The 14,804-nt window shown below is 45.7% G+C and overlaps 1 protein-coding gene across 1 annotated transcript in view; it reads right to left on the minus strand.

Annotated features, from left to right (window-relative positions):
• The window catches only part of LOC124795635 (nephrin-like), a 910,890-nt gene that overhangs the window by 3,884 nt on the left and 892,202 nt on the right, over positions 1–14,804 (minus strand). The window contains exon 12 of the mRNA XM_047259707.1: positions 105–199. Coding sequence (XP_047115663.1) covers positions 105–199 — 95 coding nt within the window. The remainder of the gene's footprint in view (positions 1–104; positions 200–14,804) is intronic.

Below are 14,804 nucleotides of genomic sequence, written 5' to 3' on the forward strand. Positions count from 1 at the left end.
GCGGCGCTCTTGTCGGGGCTGGGCGCCGCCTGCGCGTCGGCGGCGTCGTTGCGCTTGCGGCGCTGTCGCTGCCTGCGGGCGCGCCGCCGGCACAGCATACGCACCAGTGTCGCCGTCACCAGCGACACAACCAGCAGGGCCGCCGCCACGCCCGCCACCACGCTCAGCGCCGGAGTCAGCAGCGAGCCGCGCGGCCGCTCTGCCCGGCAACACACAGACACACACGTCCCCTACACTGCCCTCGATAGCTCCTCCGTAGCCGTACTTCACACTGCTGGACATTAAAATTGTAACAGCGCGAAACTTGGCAAGTATACACATTTTTTATGAGAGCCGTTCAATAATTAATGCAACACAAGTTTTTTTTTTTTCTGAGTAATTTCCGTTCAGAAGAAGCGCAGTTTATTGTGGGACATCGTTGGAATACTCAAGCTTGAGCTGTTGTAGTTTCTGACCGCTCAATGTCATTCAGTACGATCACGACGATACCCCTCGATCGACGTTAGCACTCGTGGTGTCACTCGCCTTCATACATGGCAGTGGACGTTTGAAAATTTGTGACGCTAGCTCAATGGTCGCCAATTGATTTAAATTTTATTCTTTGCTGACTCTTAATTCAATTACTGCCTCCGGGGTGAGGAGAAAGAACACATCCTGGTGATACAGGGTGTCCAGAAAAGGACTCCCTGATTTCAAAATTAAATATCTCAAAAACAAAGATCGATAGAGGAATGCAGTAAACGGTATGTTTATTGTCAAAGCTGTAAGAAGATTATACAGCAGTTTGAAATAATAGTTACAAAAGCTGCTAACAGATTGGAAATGAACGGGGCAAAGGAAATAAAAATCAGTGATCGAAATGATACTCGGTCCAGAAATTACCAGTCCCATGCACTACAGATCTTCTTCATATATTTTACGCCTCACGGAAATGCTCGTAGACTAAGCTTCTTTGTTCAAAACTTTGAATCCACCAGATGTTGGGTTGTTTTGGGGGAAGAGACAAACAACGAGGTCATCGGTCTCATTGGGTTAGGGAAGGACGGGGAAGGAAGTCGGCCGTGCGCTTTCAAAGGAACCATCCTGCCATTTGCCTGGAGCGATTTAGGGAAATCACGGCAAACCTAAATCAGGATGGCCACCAGATGTCTAAAGCCCGCCACCCCTCCCCCCTTTCCACACAGCTGTCAACCACTTTGCCACAGAGACACACTGCTTCGCATAATAACAGTCGTTCTTTATTGTATTAATGATGGTCGGAAAAATTGAAAACTGTTTCACTCGACAGTTTCTGAGAGCTGCATCGAGCTGCTTTGAGGGGTCATATACTTCTGACCTTCATGTACAATAAATATAAAAAATTGCAAAAATCCGGTTGCCGCGTGGTCTCCCTGTGGGCTTGCATGAAAGACACGCATACACCAATGCATGATGCTTCAACTCTGTGGCCTGTGCCACAGATCTTCAACAGTAGTGCCCGGCGAGGGGTACATGCCAGCCTCTTGGTAACTATAATCAGATGTTTTGAATGTTTAAGATATATGGAGATCATGCTGGACGGGCCAACACTCGAACACATTCTTTATCGAGGTTGGTCTGGAGAGCATGGAGAACAGGCGCTGTCGCCTTAGTTTGTTAAAACATAACGTCAAGGACACCACCAAGATAGGACTCAGAACACCGGCATTAAACCGCTACAGATGTTATTGCTGCTCTTCAATTGCCGGCAATGCGAACTTGAGGTCTTTGTGACGTTTACTCAATGACACCCATGATGCAAGGTGATTGGCACCTGTGATGATGACAAATTAAATGTGCCAATTTTCGATCTCCTGGCAACCGGACATGCACAGCGTGATGCTCTACACACAACCTGGATTCGTATGATAATACGATATGATGCCACTCAACTGTCCAGTATTGTCGTCAGGCGTACCACACTATCGGCTTGCCTCTCTCTTTATCTAAATGTCATTCCAGCTCAGATGATAATCCATTATGAAGCCGTTCTGAAAATTCAGAGAATTACTCCTACTTCAAAAAGTGAAGAAAATTGACGTGTCAGCAGCAATTAAAGTATGGTACGTGGGGAAGGTATTTCCTGTCCCAGATCCACTGGCCTACAACATCCGACGCGTCTTCTCCTGGTTCTTATATAGAGACAATATGTTTAAAATGCATTTCGACACGCTGACCCTAACATTGGTGAAGGGAGGCCTTACTCTTGTGCGAGCAAGAAGCAATTAGCGAACATGTTCAGTTAACCATGTAAAGGAAAATCAAAGCCTAATCCAAAATCTAGTCTCAAACATAAGCCGCAAAGTTCTACGCCACCGAAAAAAGCTATATGAAATTAGCATTTTATATCTGTACATCAGGCAACATTACCACGAGTCCCGTTATATAACCAGCAAAGCAACAAACCAATATTATTTACGAACAGAGACATTTGGTTGGCTCAACTGGCTCTGAGCACTATGGGTCTTAATATCTGTGGTCATCAGTCTCCTAGAACTTAGAACTACTTAAACCTAACCAACCTAAGGACATCACACACATCCATGCCCGAGGCAGGATTCGAACCTGCGACCGCAGCGGTCACGCGGTTCCAGACTGAAGCGCCTAGAACCGAACGGCGACACAGCCGGCACAGAGACATTTCTTATGCGCTATCCTGACATCGGTAGTCCTAAGTAACTGAAACGAGGGAAAGTGTCCTTGATCGAAACGAAACATCGTCTGCAGAATGGTACCCAACATCCGCCTTAAATCGGCCGTGAAATCTAAACGGAACATGGTCGTCAATGGTAAATTCCTGACCAATGTTTTTTTCTTATTTAAGTCTTTGATCACAATATCAATTCTTTTGACGATGAACAGTTTCAGTCAGTAATGACCATCTTCAGATCTTTTCTGCACAACGTACTAAAGTAATAAGGCCTTATTACTTTAGGACATGGTGTAGAAAGACCTGGAACACGTTTTAGAAAAACAAAACGAATCGAAACGTATCTTGCATAAGGCGTAATTTCTCTGAAATTTTCTTAGAAAGCACGGAAAGTAAGAGGAACTACAATATAAAAAAGATGAAAGCTGTTATGACTATAAATAGCATGACTGTGAATTGAACTGTTAGCCTTGTCATTTAAACAGCTCGCATCGTCCTGGACCCGTTTTCTGACACGAAGATGAATTTTTGCATTTTCCACAGCCACCGCAATCACCAGATCACAAATTATTGTGATTTGTGGTTTACTTTGGAGAGAAGGGTACCTGATCGCTACACATCATTCTCATCAATACCCAAATTTACCACTATTTTGCAGGATCAGCCAGAACATTATGCTTACAACCTAATAGCCGGTATGTCCACCTTTGGCACGGACAACAGGGGGCCGCGTCGTGGCATGGGAACAATAACATCTGAGTAGGTTGCCGGATGGAGTTGGCACAACATTTGCACACAAAAGTCACTCAGTTCCAATAAATATCGGGGAGGGGGCGATGAGCTCTGACTTCACGTTGAATCACATCCCAGGTGTGTTCGACCGGGTTCAGATATTGTGAGTTGGGGGAATCGCCTGTTTTCCTCGAAACATCTGTCTCACTCCTGGCCATGTGAGTGGCGCTTTATTTTGCAGAAGAATGCCACAGCCGTCGGGAAGGGATGTATGTAGTCTGCACTCAGTGTACGACACCTCTTGGTCGCCATGGTGCCTTGCAAGATGGTTCAAATGGCTCTGAGCACAGTGGGACTTAACTGCTGAGGTCATCAGTCCTCTAGAACTTAGAACTAACTAACCGAAGGACACCACACACGTCCATGCCCGAGGCAGGATTCGAATATGCGACTGGAGCAGTCGCGCGGTTCTAGACTGAAGCGCCTAGAACCGCTCGGCCAAATCGGCCGGCTGCCTTGCAAGAGCTAAACTGGACACGTGAATGTCGATGTGAATTTTATACAGAGCATAACAGATCCGCCGCCAGCGTGTCTCCGTCACGCATTAAAGGTTTCAAGGAGCTGTTCCCCTGAAAGACGACGGATTCACTACCTCCCATCGGCGTGTTGAGGAAAGTATTGGGGCTCATCAGACCATGCAACGCTCTGCCACCACGAAACGGCCAATGCAGATGGTCATGTGCTTATATCAGTCGTGGTGTTAACATTGGCACGTGCATGTGTCGTCGGCTGCGAAGGCCCGCATTAGGAATCTTCGGTTTACTATGTGTTCAGACACACTTGTACCCTGCCCGTCATTAAAGTCTCGTGTTAGCTACAGTTCGTCGCTTGAGTTGTTTGATCACTCCGCCCAGCCTACGACGTCCGACATCTGTAATGAAGGGAGGCCGACCAATCCCACAACGTCTGGACGTCGATTCACCTTAGTTTCGCCATGTGTTGGAGAAAATCACAACAGCAATCCTCCAACACCCGACAAGTTGTGCAGTTACCGAAATGCTCGTGCCAAGCCTCTGGGCCATCACAATCTGCCCTCGGGCAGACTCAGATATATCGCACACCTTCTCCATTCTACACACGGACAGCACTCTATGTCCGTTCCGTGTGTCTGACTAGCAGTCAATCCTTGCCAGGTAACGCTGCTAACGGGTGAACAAGTTTATATCGATAGTAGGTTGATGGTCATAATTATATGGCTCATCTGTCTAAGATTCCCGTGAAAACATACAACACCTGTATTTATCATTTCCGACATGCCAGGAAACTGTTTTGAATGCCGGTGGTTTTGTTACACCATATTTGGCATGGTAATATGTTGTGTTTTTATTGTTGCCATATTTTTGTCCAACTCCTGTATTACAGCCAACCAAAGCTAATGGATACCAAGAAAATATTGTGACTAAATTAATACGTAAAAACGCTGGACGAAGGAAAATGGGACTGCCAAGTATGATCTCTGAAAGTAACTAACATTTCTACACCGTTTAAAGCTGAAGCCACAGTAAAACCTACAACACGTTACGATGTAAAGTACAGAATATTCAGGAAATTAGAGAACATTCAGCTGGTATGTAGAAAATTCAGTGGAATACAGACATCAAAATAGTTTTCCCAGAACACCTGAGAATAAACGTTGACTGTGGGTACTATTCCACAGTCACAGTCCTTTTGACTGTTCAGAGATGTCACTAAACCCGCCCAAAGATGTAAACAATCATGCATGAGCAGCTGCTATTAGTTCCAGTCATTCCATCAGGAAGGAGGTACACGGCTCGTGTTGTCTGTAGTTCAACCATGCGTAGAGGGTCATACCACGGTTCGATCGGGTCCGCATTGTTACTTTGGACCAGGAAGGGCTCTCAACAAAAGAGGTGTCCAGGTGTCTCGGAATGAACCAAAGCTATGTTGTTCGGACATGGAAGAGATACAGTGAGACAGGAACTGTCGATGACATTCCTCGCAAAGGCAGCCAGACTGCTTCTACTGCAGTGTATGACTGCTACCTACCGATTATGGCTCGGAGGAACCCTGGCAGCACCGCATCCATGTTGAATGATGCTTTTCGTGCACCCACAGGACGTCGTGTTAAGACTCGAACTGTGTGTGATAGGCTGCATGATGTGCAACTTCACTCCCGACGTCCATAGTGAGATCCATCTTCGCAACAACGACAGCATGCAGCGCGGTACAGATAGGCCCAACAACATGCCGAATGGTGGTCAGGGAAGGTGCCGTAACTGCTGTACGATACATGATTGCCATCCTTAGACCGGTAGTGAAACCATATCGGCAGCATATTAGAAAGGCATTCGTCTTCCTGCATAACAATTCGAGCACCATGGTGCGCATTTTGTGAATGACTTCCTTCCGGATAACGATATCTCTCGACTAGAGTGGCCAACATGTTGCCGGCCGTAGTAGCCGAGCGGTTCTAGGCGCTACAGTCTGGATCCGCGCGACCGCTACGGTCGCAGGTTCGAATCCTGCCTCGGGCATGGATGTGTGTGATGTTCTTAGGTTGGTTACGTTTAAGTAGTTCTAAGTCCTAGGGGACTGATGACCTCAGAAGTTAAGTCGCATAGTGCTCAGAGCCATTTTTGAGCCAACATGTTCTCCAGACATGAACCCTACCGAACAAGCCTGGGATAACTTTTGAATGCATTATGGGAACAGCAGTGATCAATGTCTTGTAAATAATTACTATTAAAAACAGTCTTGATCACAATTTATTTTATAAGGTGACCGGTTTCGACCACTGCTGTGGTCATCTTCAGACCATTGAGTGGAAACCCCTTTCTGTTGGAGAATCACAAAAGGGCTTTTTATGCACGATGTGACCCTCCAACCACTCTCAGGGATCTACGCCGAATCGCCGTTGAGGAGAGGGACAATCTGGACCAACAGTGACTTGATGAACTTGTGAATAGTATTCCACGAGGAATACAGGTATGCATCAATGCAAGAGGACGTGCTACTGGATATTAGATGTACCGATGTGCGCAGCAATCGGGACCACCACCTCTGAAGGTCTCGCTGTATAGTGATACAAAATCCAACGTGTGGCTTTCATGAGCAATAGAAAGGGCGGAGATGATGTTTATGATGATCGCTATTGCAATTTTCTGTACAGGTATGGAACTCTTGGAATCGAGGTGATGCAAAACATTTTTTGATGCGTGTTTGTGTTATGCTGTCCGACACGGCGTGTAGTTCGAGAGGCTCTTCTACTGTACCGTGATTTTTTTTTTTTTTTTTTTGGGAGGTATACCCTGGTTCTAGTGTTTCCTTCGGCCTTGGGTGTTTTCTGAAGACGTAGTGCTGTCTGTCTCTTCGCCCTTGCCTAAAAACATTTCATCGTTGTACCGGTGATCGGACGTAGACGGATTGGTTAGTCGGTCGGTCAGCCCTTAAGCTGCCCCTAGTTTGAGTTGCCATCCTGTTGCGTGAATTCAACTCTTGGCTGCCTGCTCACCTTACCTTATGTTTCAGTTACCTTCCCAGACCGACCCTTCGAATACTTGCTGAGAACCACTTGTCCCGAATTCTTAGATTGTTCAAAACTGTTCAAATGGCTCTAAGCACTATGGTCATCAATCCCCTGGACTTAGAATTACTTAAACCTATCGTAAGGACATCACACATATCCGTGCCTGAGGCAGCAGCACGGTTCCGGACTGAAGCGGCTATAACAGTTCGGCCACAGCGGCCTATCCTTAGATTGTGATGTTTGTTTTAAGGATATTTGTAATTTTATCATTATTGTCGGAGTGGCCTTCAGCCGAGCAATAATTCCACTACTTTGGCGATACGGCCTTTTTTTTTAAAGCAAACTTGTTTTAAAAGCAAGGCGTTTATATTAAAGGTGCTATTTGGAATTGTTCTTCTAATTTCTAATTCAGGCCTTCAGACGTTTGTTGTTTGAGGTTATTGTTGAAGGCCTTCGGCCCTAAAATTGTGAAATTTTTTTCCGTGGTAAGGCCTTCAGCCATCATTTAGTCAAATGGTTCAAATGGCTCTGAGCACTATGGGACTTAACATCTGTGGTCATCAGTCCCCTAGAACTTAGAACTACTTAAACCTAACTAACCTAAGGACAACACACACATCCATGGCCGTGGCAGGATTCGAACCTGCGACCGTAGCAGTCTCGCGGTTCCGGACTGAGCGATCACTTAGTCAATTTTGTTTTTTTAAGAGATTATTTAAAAATTTTAATTTCGTTAAATGAATTTAACGTATTTATTGTGGAACCAAGATTAACAGATTACGGCACCATCCTCAATCGTAACTTTATACTGCTCCATCCTGAGTGACCAGCTCTCAAACCACACACTGGATTTTGTACCTCTATACAGCGAGACTTTCGCAGGTGATGGAGGTTCGAGTCCTCCCTCGGGCATGGGTGTGTGTGTTTGTCCTTAGGATAATTTAGGTTAAATAGTGTGTAAGCTTAGGGACTGATGACCTTAGCAGTTAAGTCCCATAAGAGTTGATACACAAGTGAACATTTTTTTTTTTTTTTTTTTTTTTTAGATGTGGTGGCCCGGATTGCTGTACACCCCGGTACATCTATATCCACCAGCACCTCCTCTTGCATTGATGCGTGCCTGTATTCGTCGTGGCGTACTGTTCACAAGTTCATCAAGGCACTGTTGGTCCAGATTGACCCACTCCTCGACGGCGATTCGGCGTAGATCCACCAGAGTGTTTGGTGGGTCACGTCGTGCATGAACAGCCTTTTTCAATCCATCCCAGGCATGTACGACAGCGTTCATGTCTGGAGAACATGCTGGTAGCTCTAGTCGAAGGATGTCGTTATCCTAAAGGAGGTCATTCACAAGATATGCACGATGGAGTATCGAATTGTCTTCATGGATGAATGCCTCGCCTATATGCTCCCGATATGGTTGCACTATTGGTCGGAAGTTGGCATTCACGTATCGTACAGCCATTACTGCGCCTTCTATGAGCACCAGCGTCGTACGTTGACCCCACATAATGCCACCCCAAAACGGCAGGAAATCTCCACTTTGCTGCTCTAGCTACACAGTGCGTCTAAGGCGTTCCGCCTGAACGGGTTGCCTCCAAACACGTCTCCAACGATTGTCTGGTTGAAGGCGTATGCGAAACTCATCGGGGAAGAGAATGTGATGCCAATCCTGAGCGGTTCTTTCGGCATGTTGTTGGGCCCATATGTACCGCGCTGCATGCTGTCGTTGTTGCAAAGATGGACCTCGCCATGGACGTAGAGAGTGAAGTTTCACATATTGCAGCCTATCGCACACAGAGTCTTAACACGACGTCCTGTGGCTGCACGAAAAGCATCATTCAACATGGTAGCGTTGCTGTCAGGGTTCCTCCGAGCCTTAATCAGCAGGTAGCGGTCATCCACTGCAGTAGTAGCAGTTTGGCTGCCTTTGTGGGGCATGCCATCGACAGTTCCTGTCTCACTGTATCTCTTCCATGTCCGAACGACATCGCTTTGGTTCATTCCGAGACGCCTGGACACTTCCCTTGTTGAGAGCCCTTCCTGGCACAATGTAACAATGTGGACTCGATCGAACCGTGGTATGACCCTCTAAGCACGGTTGAACTACAGACAACACGAGGTGTGTACCTCCTTCCTGGTGGAATGACTGGAACTAATAGGCTGTCTGACCCCCTCTGTCTAATAGACACTGCTCATGCATGATTGTTTACATCTTTGCGCGGGTTTAGTGACATCTCTGAACAGTCACAGGGACTGTGTCTGTGATTCAATATTGTCAATCAACCTCTGTCTTCAGGAGCTCTGGGAAACGGGGTGATGCAAAACATTTTTTGATGTGTTTAGTATCGGCATGTAGTTAAAAATTCAGTGCTTATAAGCTTTCGAATTCTCATGGATCATCCGAAAACATCACAAACCGAATAGTGCAAATGTTTAATTTAACCGCTAGACAACGAGGACAACGACAATCACGAACATTCTAGAGAGATGTGTCACATATTTGTACGTATTGTGTCAGTATTGAAAAACAGAAAAGGAGCGACAGTAAAACGGTTTTAAGAAAGTAAAAGGAGAACTTACATCCGTAGTAAAATTATCTCAGAGTTCTCAGGATGTGAAAAACTGTCAAGGGAACGGCTAAACCTCTTAGAACAAAACGCTCGTTAGCGAAGTTATTGTTTCCGACATCGATATCCAGATTTTTAACAACTGTCTGCATTCGTTAAATGAAAATGTATTCCCGCTATCTTGGACGCAGATTACTTCTGGCACGCTTTAACTCCTGGTTACTCGAAGTGGCTCTACATTTCTCTCGGCATCACCGTCACAGCAGAACCCAACGGCACAAAAAAACTAATTTATAGGAAAAGGGGGAGACATAATTCAAATGCAATGCGGTGTTAAGAGCACGGTTTAAAACCCTGTAGATTGAGGACTATCGCGGTATGACTTATTTCATGGCTCTCTAGCCAATAGCGGGCAAGGCACTGCAGGAAATTGGGGCTGTCATGCGGGAAGATCAATAAGGCTTAAATAAAACGTCCTGCGTGACAATTGGCACGCGAACATTTATGGCGGTGACGTGGAGGGGCGACCTGATCCGTATCGAACTGCAATGGTCGCCCCACTCAGTGGTTGGGTGTAGCCGCCTACTCGCACGCACACACGGCCCTCATCAACATTTGAGGGGAACGTCAGTGTTCGCAAGATCCACGTTTTAAGCCACGTTTTGTTCTCTGTCACCAGCTAAGTGCTTGAGAATAGTTTGAAACAGGTCCTCGAAACATCTGATGCTTTCAGTCGATGGTTAAGAGTATTTTCGACACTAGGCGTTTGTGGGAATACGTGCAATAAAACGATGGGAAATTTTCCAGCACGGTATTCTGGCTGAAGGTATGCCACTTTGCATAAGTTACATGGCTCTGTAACGTAATGGTGTGCCAATAGGCTTTCCAATTTCGTGTCATCTCCTTGAATACAGGCTGTTCCGGATTAAAAGGAAAAATAAAACACCAATACTCCATCCTTACAATCCTCGGAAGGCTCAACGATACCGACCGATCGCCGCGTCATCTTCAACCATAGCTGTCACTGGATGCGGATATGGAAGGGCATGTGGTCAGCACACCGCTCTCCCAGCCGTTGTTTGTTTTCGTGACTGGATTAAGAACAAAGGCAGAAAAAATATTTACAAAAGTACCACGATCGTTAAGAAAGTTTTATAAAACCGGGGCCAGCACCTCTAAGTTCCGAGTAAATATTCTTTGCCGTTTATCTGTCTATATGGTAGGATAATTTTAATCTATATATTAGCCCTTCAATTGTTATATCATCCAGCCTGCGCCAATAACGAATCCCTTCTCATAGGTCAATATTAAAATGAAGGATTAACAATGTTTTGTGCCAATAAGTATGTTGAAACAATATAGAAAGTACATGTATACAGTCGTTAAAACCCATAGTTAGCTTAGCTGAACAAGTTTTATTGTTAAGAGTCAGACGCCTCGTCTATCGGAAGACACAACAACGCATTTTGAAAACCTTACTGCAAGATTTCTTGTTGCTCTGAGTTATAATCAGAAACTTTATACAGCATACTATATTATTGCCATAGTCTTTTTTTATTTATTTTATATTTTTTTAATTTCATGTGGCACATCACAAATTCCTCTCCTGCGGTGTCCTCTTCATTTCAGAGTAGCACTTGTATCCTAAGTCCTCATTTATTTTCTGGATGTATTACACTCTCTGCCTGCCTGTATAGTTATTATACTCTGCAGTTCGCTCCAGTACCATGGAAGTTATTCCCCGATGCCTTAACACTTGTCCTATCAACCTGTCGCTTCTTTTTGTCAGTGATTCCCGAGTGTTCCTTTCTTCGCTGATTCTGTAGAGAACCTTGTCATTCTTTGCCTCATCAGTCCAACTAATTTCCAGCATTCTTCTGTAGCACCTCATCTCAACCGCTTCGATTCGTTTCTGCTCCGATTTTTCCACCTCCCATGATTCGCCACTATACAATGCTGTGCTTCAAATACATAATCTCAGGAATTTCTTCCTAAACTAAGGCACGTGTTTGACATTGATGGTCTTCTCTTGGGCAGGAATGGCCTTTTTTCATGAAATACTCTGATTTTATGTCTTCCTTGCTTAGTCCGTCATGGGTTACTTTTCTTCCTCTAACTACGTTTACTAGCAGCAGCTGGCCGACACACGAGCAGCAAAAGGGAAGAAACTGATTTTGTGACATTTTATGAGTTCGTAACCAGAAGTGAATTATATAGTCTCATCTGTGTGCTTTGGTAGTTTAGTTTCTTGAATTTCTGCGTATAAGTTTAATACTTAATAGACACAGTTCTCGAGCGTCCTCGCTTCCCACGCCCGAGTTCCCGGGTTCGATTCCCGGCGGGGTCAGGGATTTTCTCTGCCTCGTGATGACTGGGTGTTGTGTGATGTCCTTAGGTTAGTTAGGATTAAGTAGTTCTAAGTTCTAGGGGACTGATGACCATAGATGTTAAGTCCCAAAGTGCTCAGAGCCATTTGAACCATTTTTGAACACAGTTTTCGCGTTCTTGTTTCTGCCGTAAAGTAAACCAGTTTTGTTAGTTATTACAAGATTCTAACCAGGAGTAAATTCCAGAATGAGATTTTCAGTCTGCAGCGGAGTGTGCGCTGATATGAAACTTCCTGGCAGAGTAGAACTGTATGCCGGACCGCGACTGGAACTCGGGACCTTTTCCTTTCGCGGGCAAGTGCTCTACCAACTGAGCTACCCAAGCATGACTTACGCCCCGTCCTCGCAGCTTTACTTCCGCCAGTACCTCGTCTCCTACCTTCCAAACTTCACAGAAGCTCTCCTGCGAACCTTGCAGAACTAGCGCTCCTGAAAGACAGGATATTGCGGAGTCATGGCTTAGCCACAGCCTAGGGGTTGTTTCCTGAATGAGATTTTCACTCTGCAGCGGAGTGTGCGCTGATATGAAACTTCCTGGCAGATTAAAACTGTGTGCCAGACCGCGACTCGAACTCGGGACCTTTGCCTTTCGCAGACAAGTGCTCTATTCATCTGGAAACAACCCCTAGGCTGTGGCTAAGCCATGTCTCCGCAATATCCTTTCTTTCAGGAGTGCTAGTTCTGAAAGGTTCGCAGGAGAGCTTCTGTAAAGTTTGGAAGGTAGGAGGCGAGGTACTGGCGGAAGTAAAGGTGCGAGGACGGGGCGTTAGTCATGCCTGGGTAGCTCAGTTGGTAGAGCACTTGCTCGCGAAAGGCAAAGGTCTCGAGTTCGAGTCGCGGTCCGGCACACAGTTTTAATCTGCCAGGAAGTTTCAGGAGCAAATTATTTAGTCTCACCTGAGTTCTTAGGTAGTTTAGTTTTTGAACCTCTACATATTAATCTAATTTATTACACACAGTTCTTTTCATAGTGTCTACTGTAGAGTTCCTAGAGTGTGTCGATAATTGTTTGTTTGTCTGTGTAGTGTAGTTTTCCCTGTTCTATAGTATGGAGAGGGATTGGTGATGCTGTATGCGGGTACAAGCCGAGTTGGTGACACTTCGTTCTCAGCTCCAGGCTGTGATGGCCTCGGTTACACAGCTTCTGGCTTAAATGGATGTGTGTCACTGTTGTCGGCTAGTCGTGGGGATACAACATGGCTTACCAGTCCTCCGATCGGTCGTGACCGGTGGCCAGCCAAGTTACTGCTCCCACAGAGGTTAACCTCTCACCAGTGGTCGAGTGGAAGGTCGTCTCCAAGCGTAGCAGGCGGCGAAAGGGTTCCCAGGGGCCGCACATAATGCTTCCCCGATTAGTCTGACAAATAGGTTCCAGGTTCCGTCTGTGGCTGACACTGTTGCTCAGCCACATGCTGTCACCTGTCCTGTTTCAGAGGGAACCTCTCTGCCTGCATGATCCGGGCAATCACAGAGGTTGGGTTTATTGGTAATTTGCAGCTCCAGTGTTAGGCACATTATGGGTCCCCTTAGGGACAAGGCGGCCAAGCAGCGTAAGAAAGCCTATGTGTGCTCCTTGTGCATACTGGGTGAAGTCATTCCAGTCGCGGAACAAGTCGTTCTGAATGCAATGAAGTGCACAGGCTGAAGCCAGCTGCTGGGGGTGGCTCACGTCAGTATCAATGACGGATGTCGCTTTGGATTGGAGCGGCAGTCATAAGTGGTAAAGGCTGTCAGTCTTGCTTGCTAGATGAAAGCAGAGCTCACCATTTGCAGAACTGCCGACAGGACCGATTGCGGACCTATGGTACAGAGCCGAGTGGACGGTCTGAATCAGAGGTCCAGACCATTCTGCGACTATGCAGGTATGCTCCATACCTTGATGGGACTTCGGATTCAGCTAAATAGGTTAGGAGTCCATTACAAGCTGGAGGCGGTTACAATGGTAGCAGGAGCTACGTGTCGTGGACTGGGCAGTTTTTTTAGTTGAAGGGACTCTGGCAAACACAAGAAGTGTTTCAGTTTCAAAGAATGCAGGTCGAACACAAGAAAAACATTTAACTGGGAACCGTAGGTGTATCAGTTGGAAATTGTCGAAGATTTGTTGGGAAAGTACCAGAACTCCAAGCTCTAATAGAAAACACTGATTCTGAAATAGTCATAGGCACTGGAAGCTGGGTAAAGCTGCAGGTAAGTTGAGCAGAAATCATTGCGAGGGCCATACGGTTTTCATAATGTTCATTTGGCTGTGGCTTGTTTTATGTTGTTCAAATGGTTCAAATGGCTCTGAGCACTATGGGACTTAACATCTGTGGTCATCGGTCCCCTAGGACTTAGAACTACTTAAACCTAACTAACCTAAGGACATCACACACGTCCATGCCCGAGGGAGGATTCGAACCTGCGACCGTAGCAGTCACGCGGTTCCAGACTGAAGCGCCTAGAACCGCACGGCCACACCGGCCGTCTTTTATGTTGTTAGAAGGTAGTTTATCTTGTAGTGAAATTGAAGTAGATAGTCTCTTTAAGTTACTATGCGTAGAGGTCATTCTTGGCAGACGAAATAAAATAATAATTGAATCCTCTTACCTACCTCCCAACTCAGATGGCAAATGTTCAATGAAAACTTGAGTCTAGTTTCAGACACGTGCCCAACTCGTAATGTTGTAGTTGGTGGCGACTTCAGTTTACCTCCGATATGCTGGCGAAAATTCAGTTTAAATCAGGAGGTAATCATAAAACATCAATCGAAATTGTTCTAATCACATTCATCGAAAATTATTTCGAGCAGTTAGTTCATCAGCCCACTCGAATAGCAAACTATTGTGAAACCACAGATGATCTCTTAGCCACAAAGAATCTTAAGGTAATAACGAGTATCGAAATGAACATAGGGAGTAGTG

Source organism: Schistocerca piceifrons, chromosome 4 (assembly GCF_021461385.2).
Source record: "Schistocerca piceifrons isolate TAMUIC-IGC-003096 chromosome 4, iqSchPice1.1, whole genome shotgun sequence".
NCBI lineage: Eukaryota > Metazoa > Arthropoda > Insecta > Orthoptera > Acrididae > Schistocerca > Schistocerca piceifrons.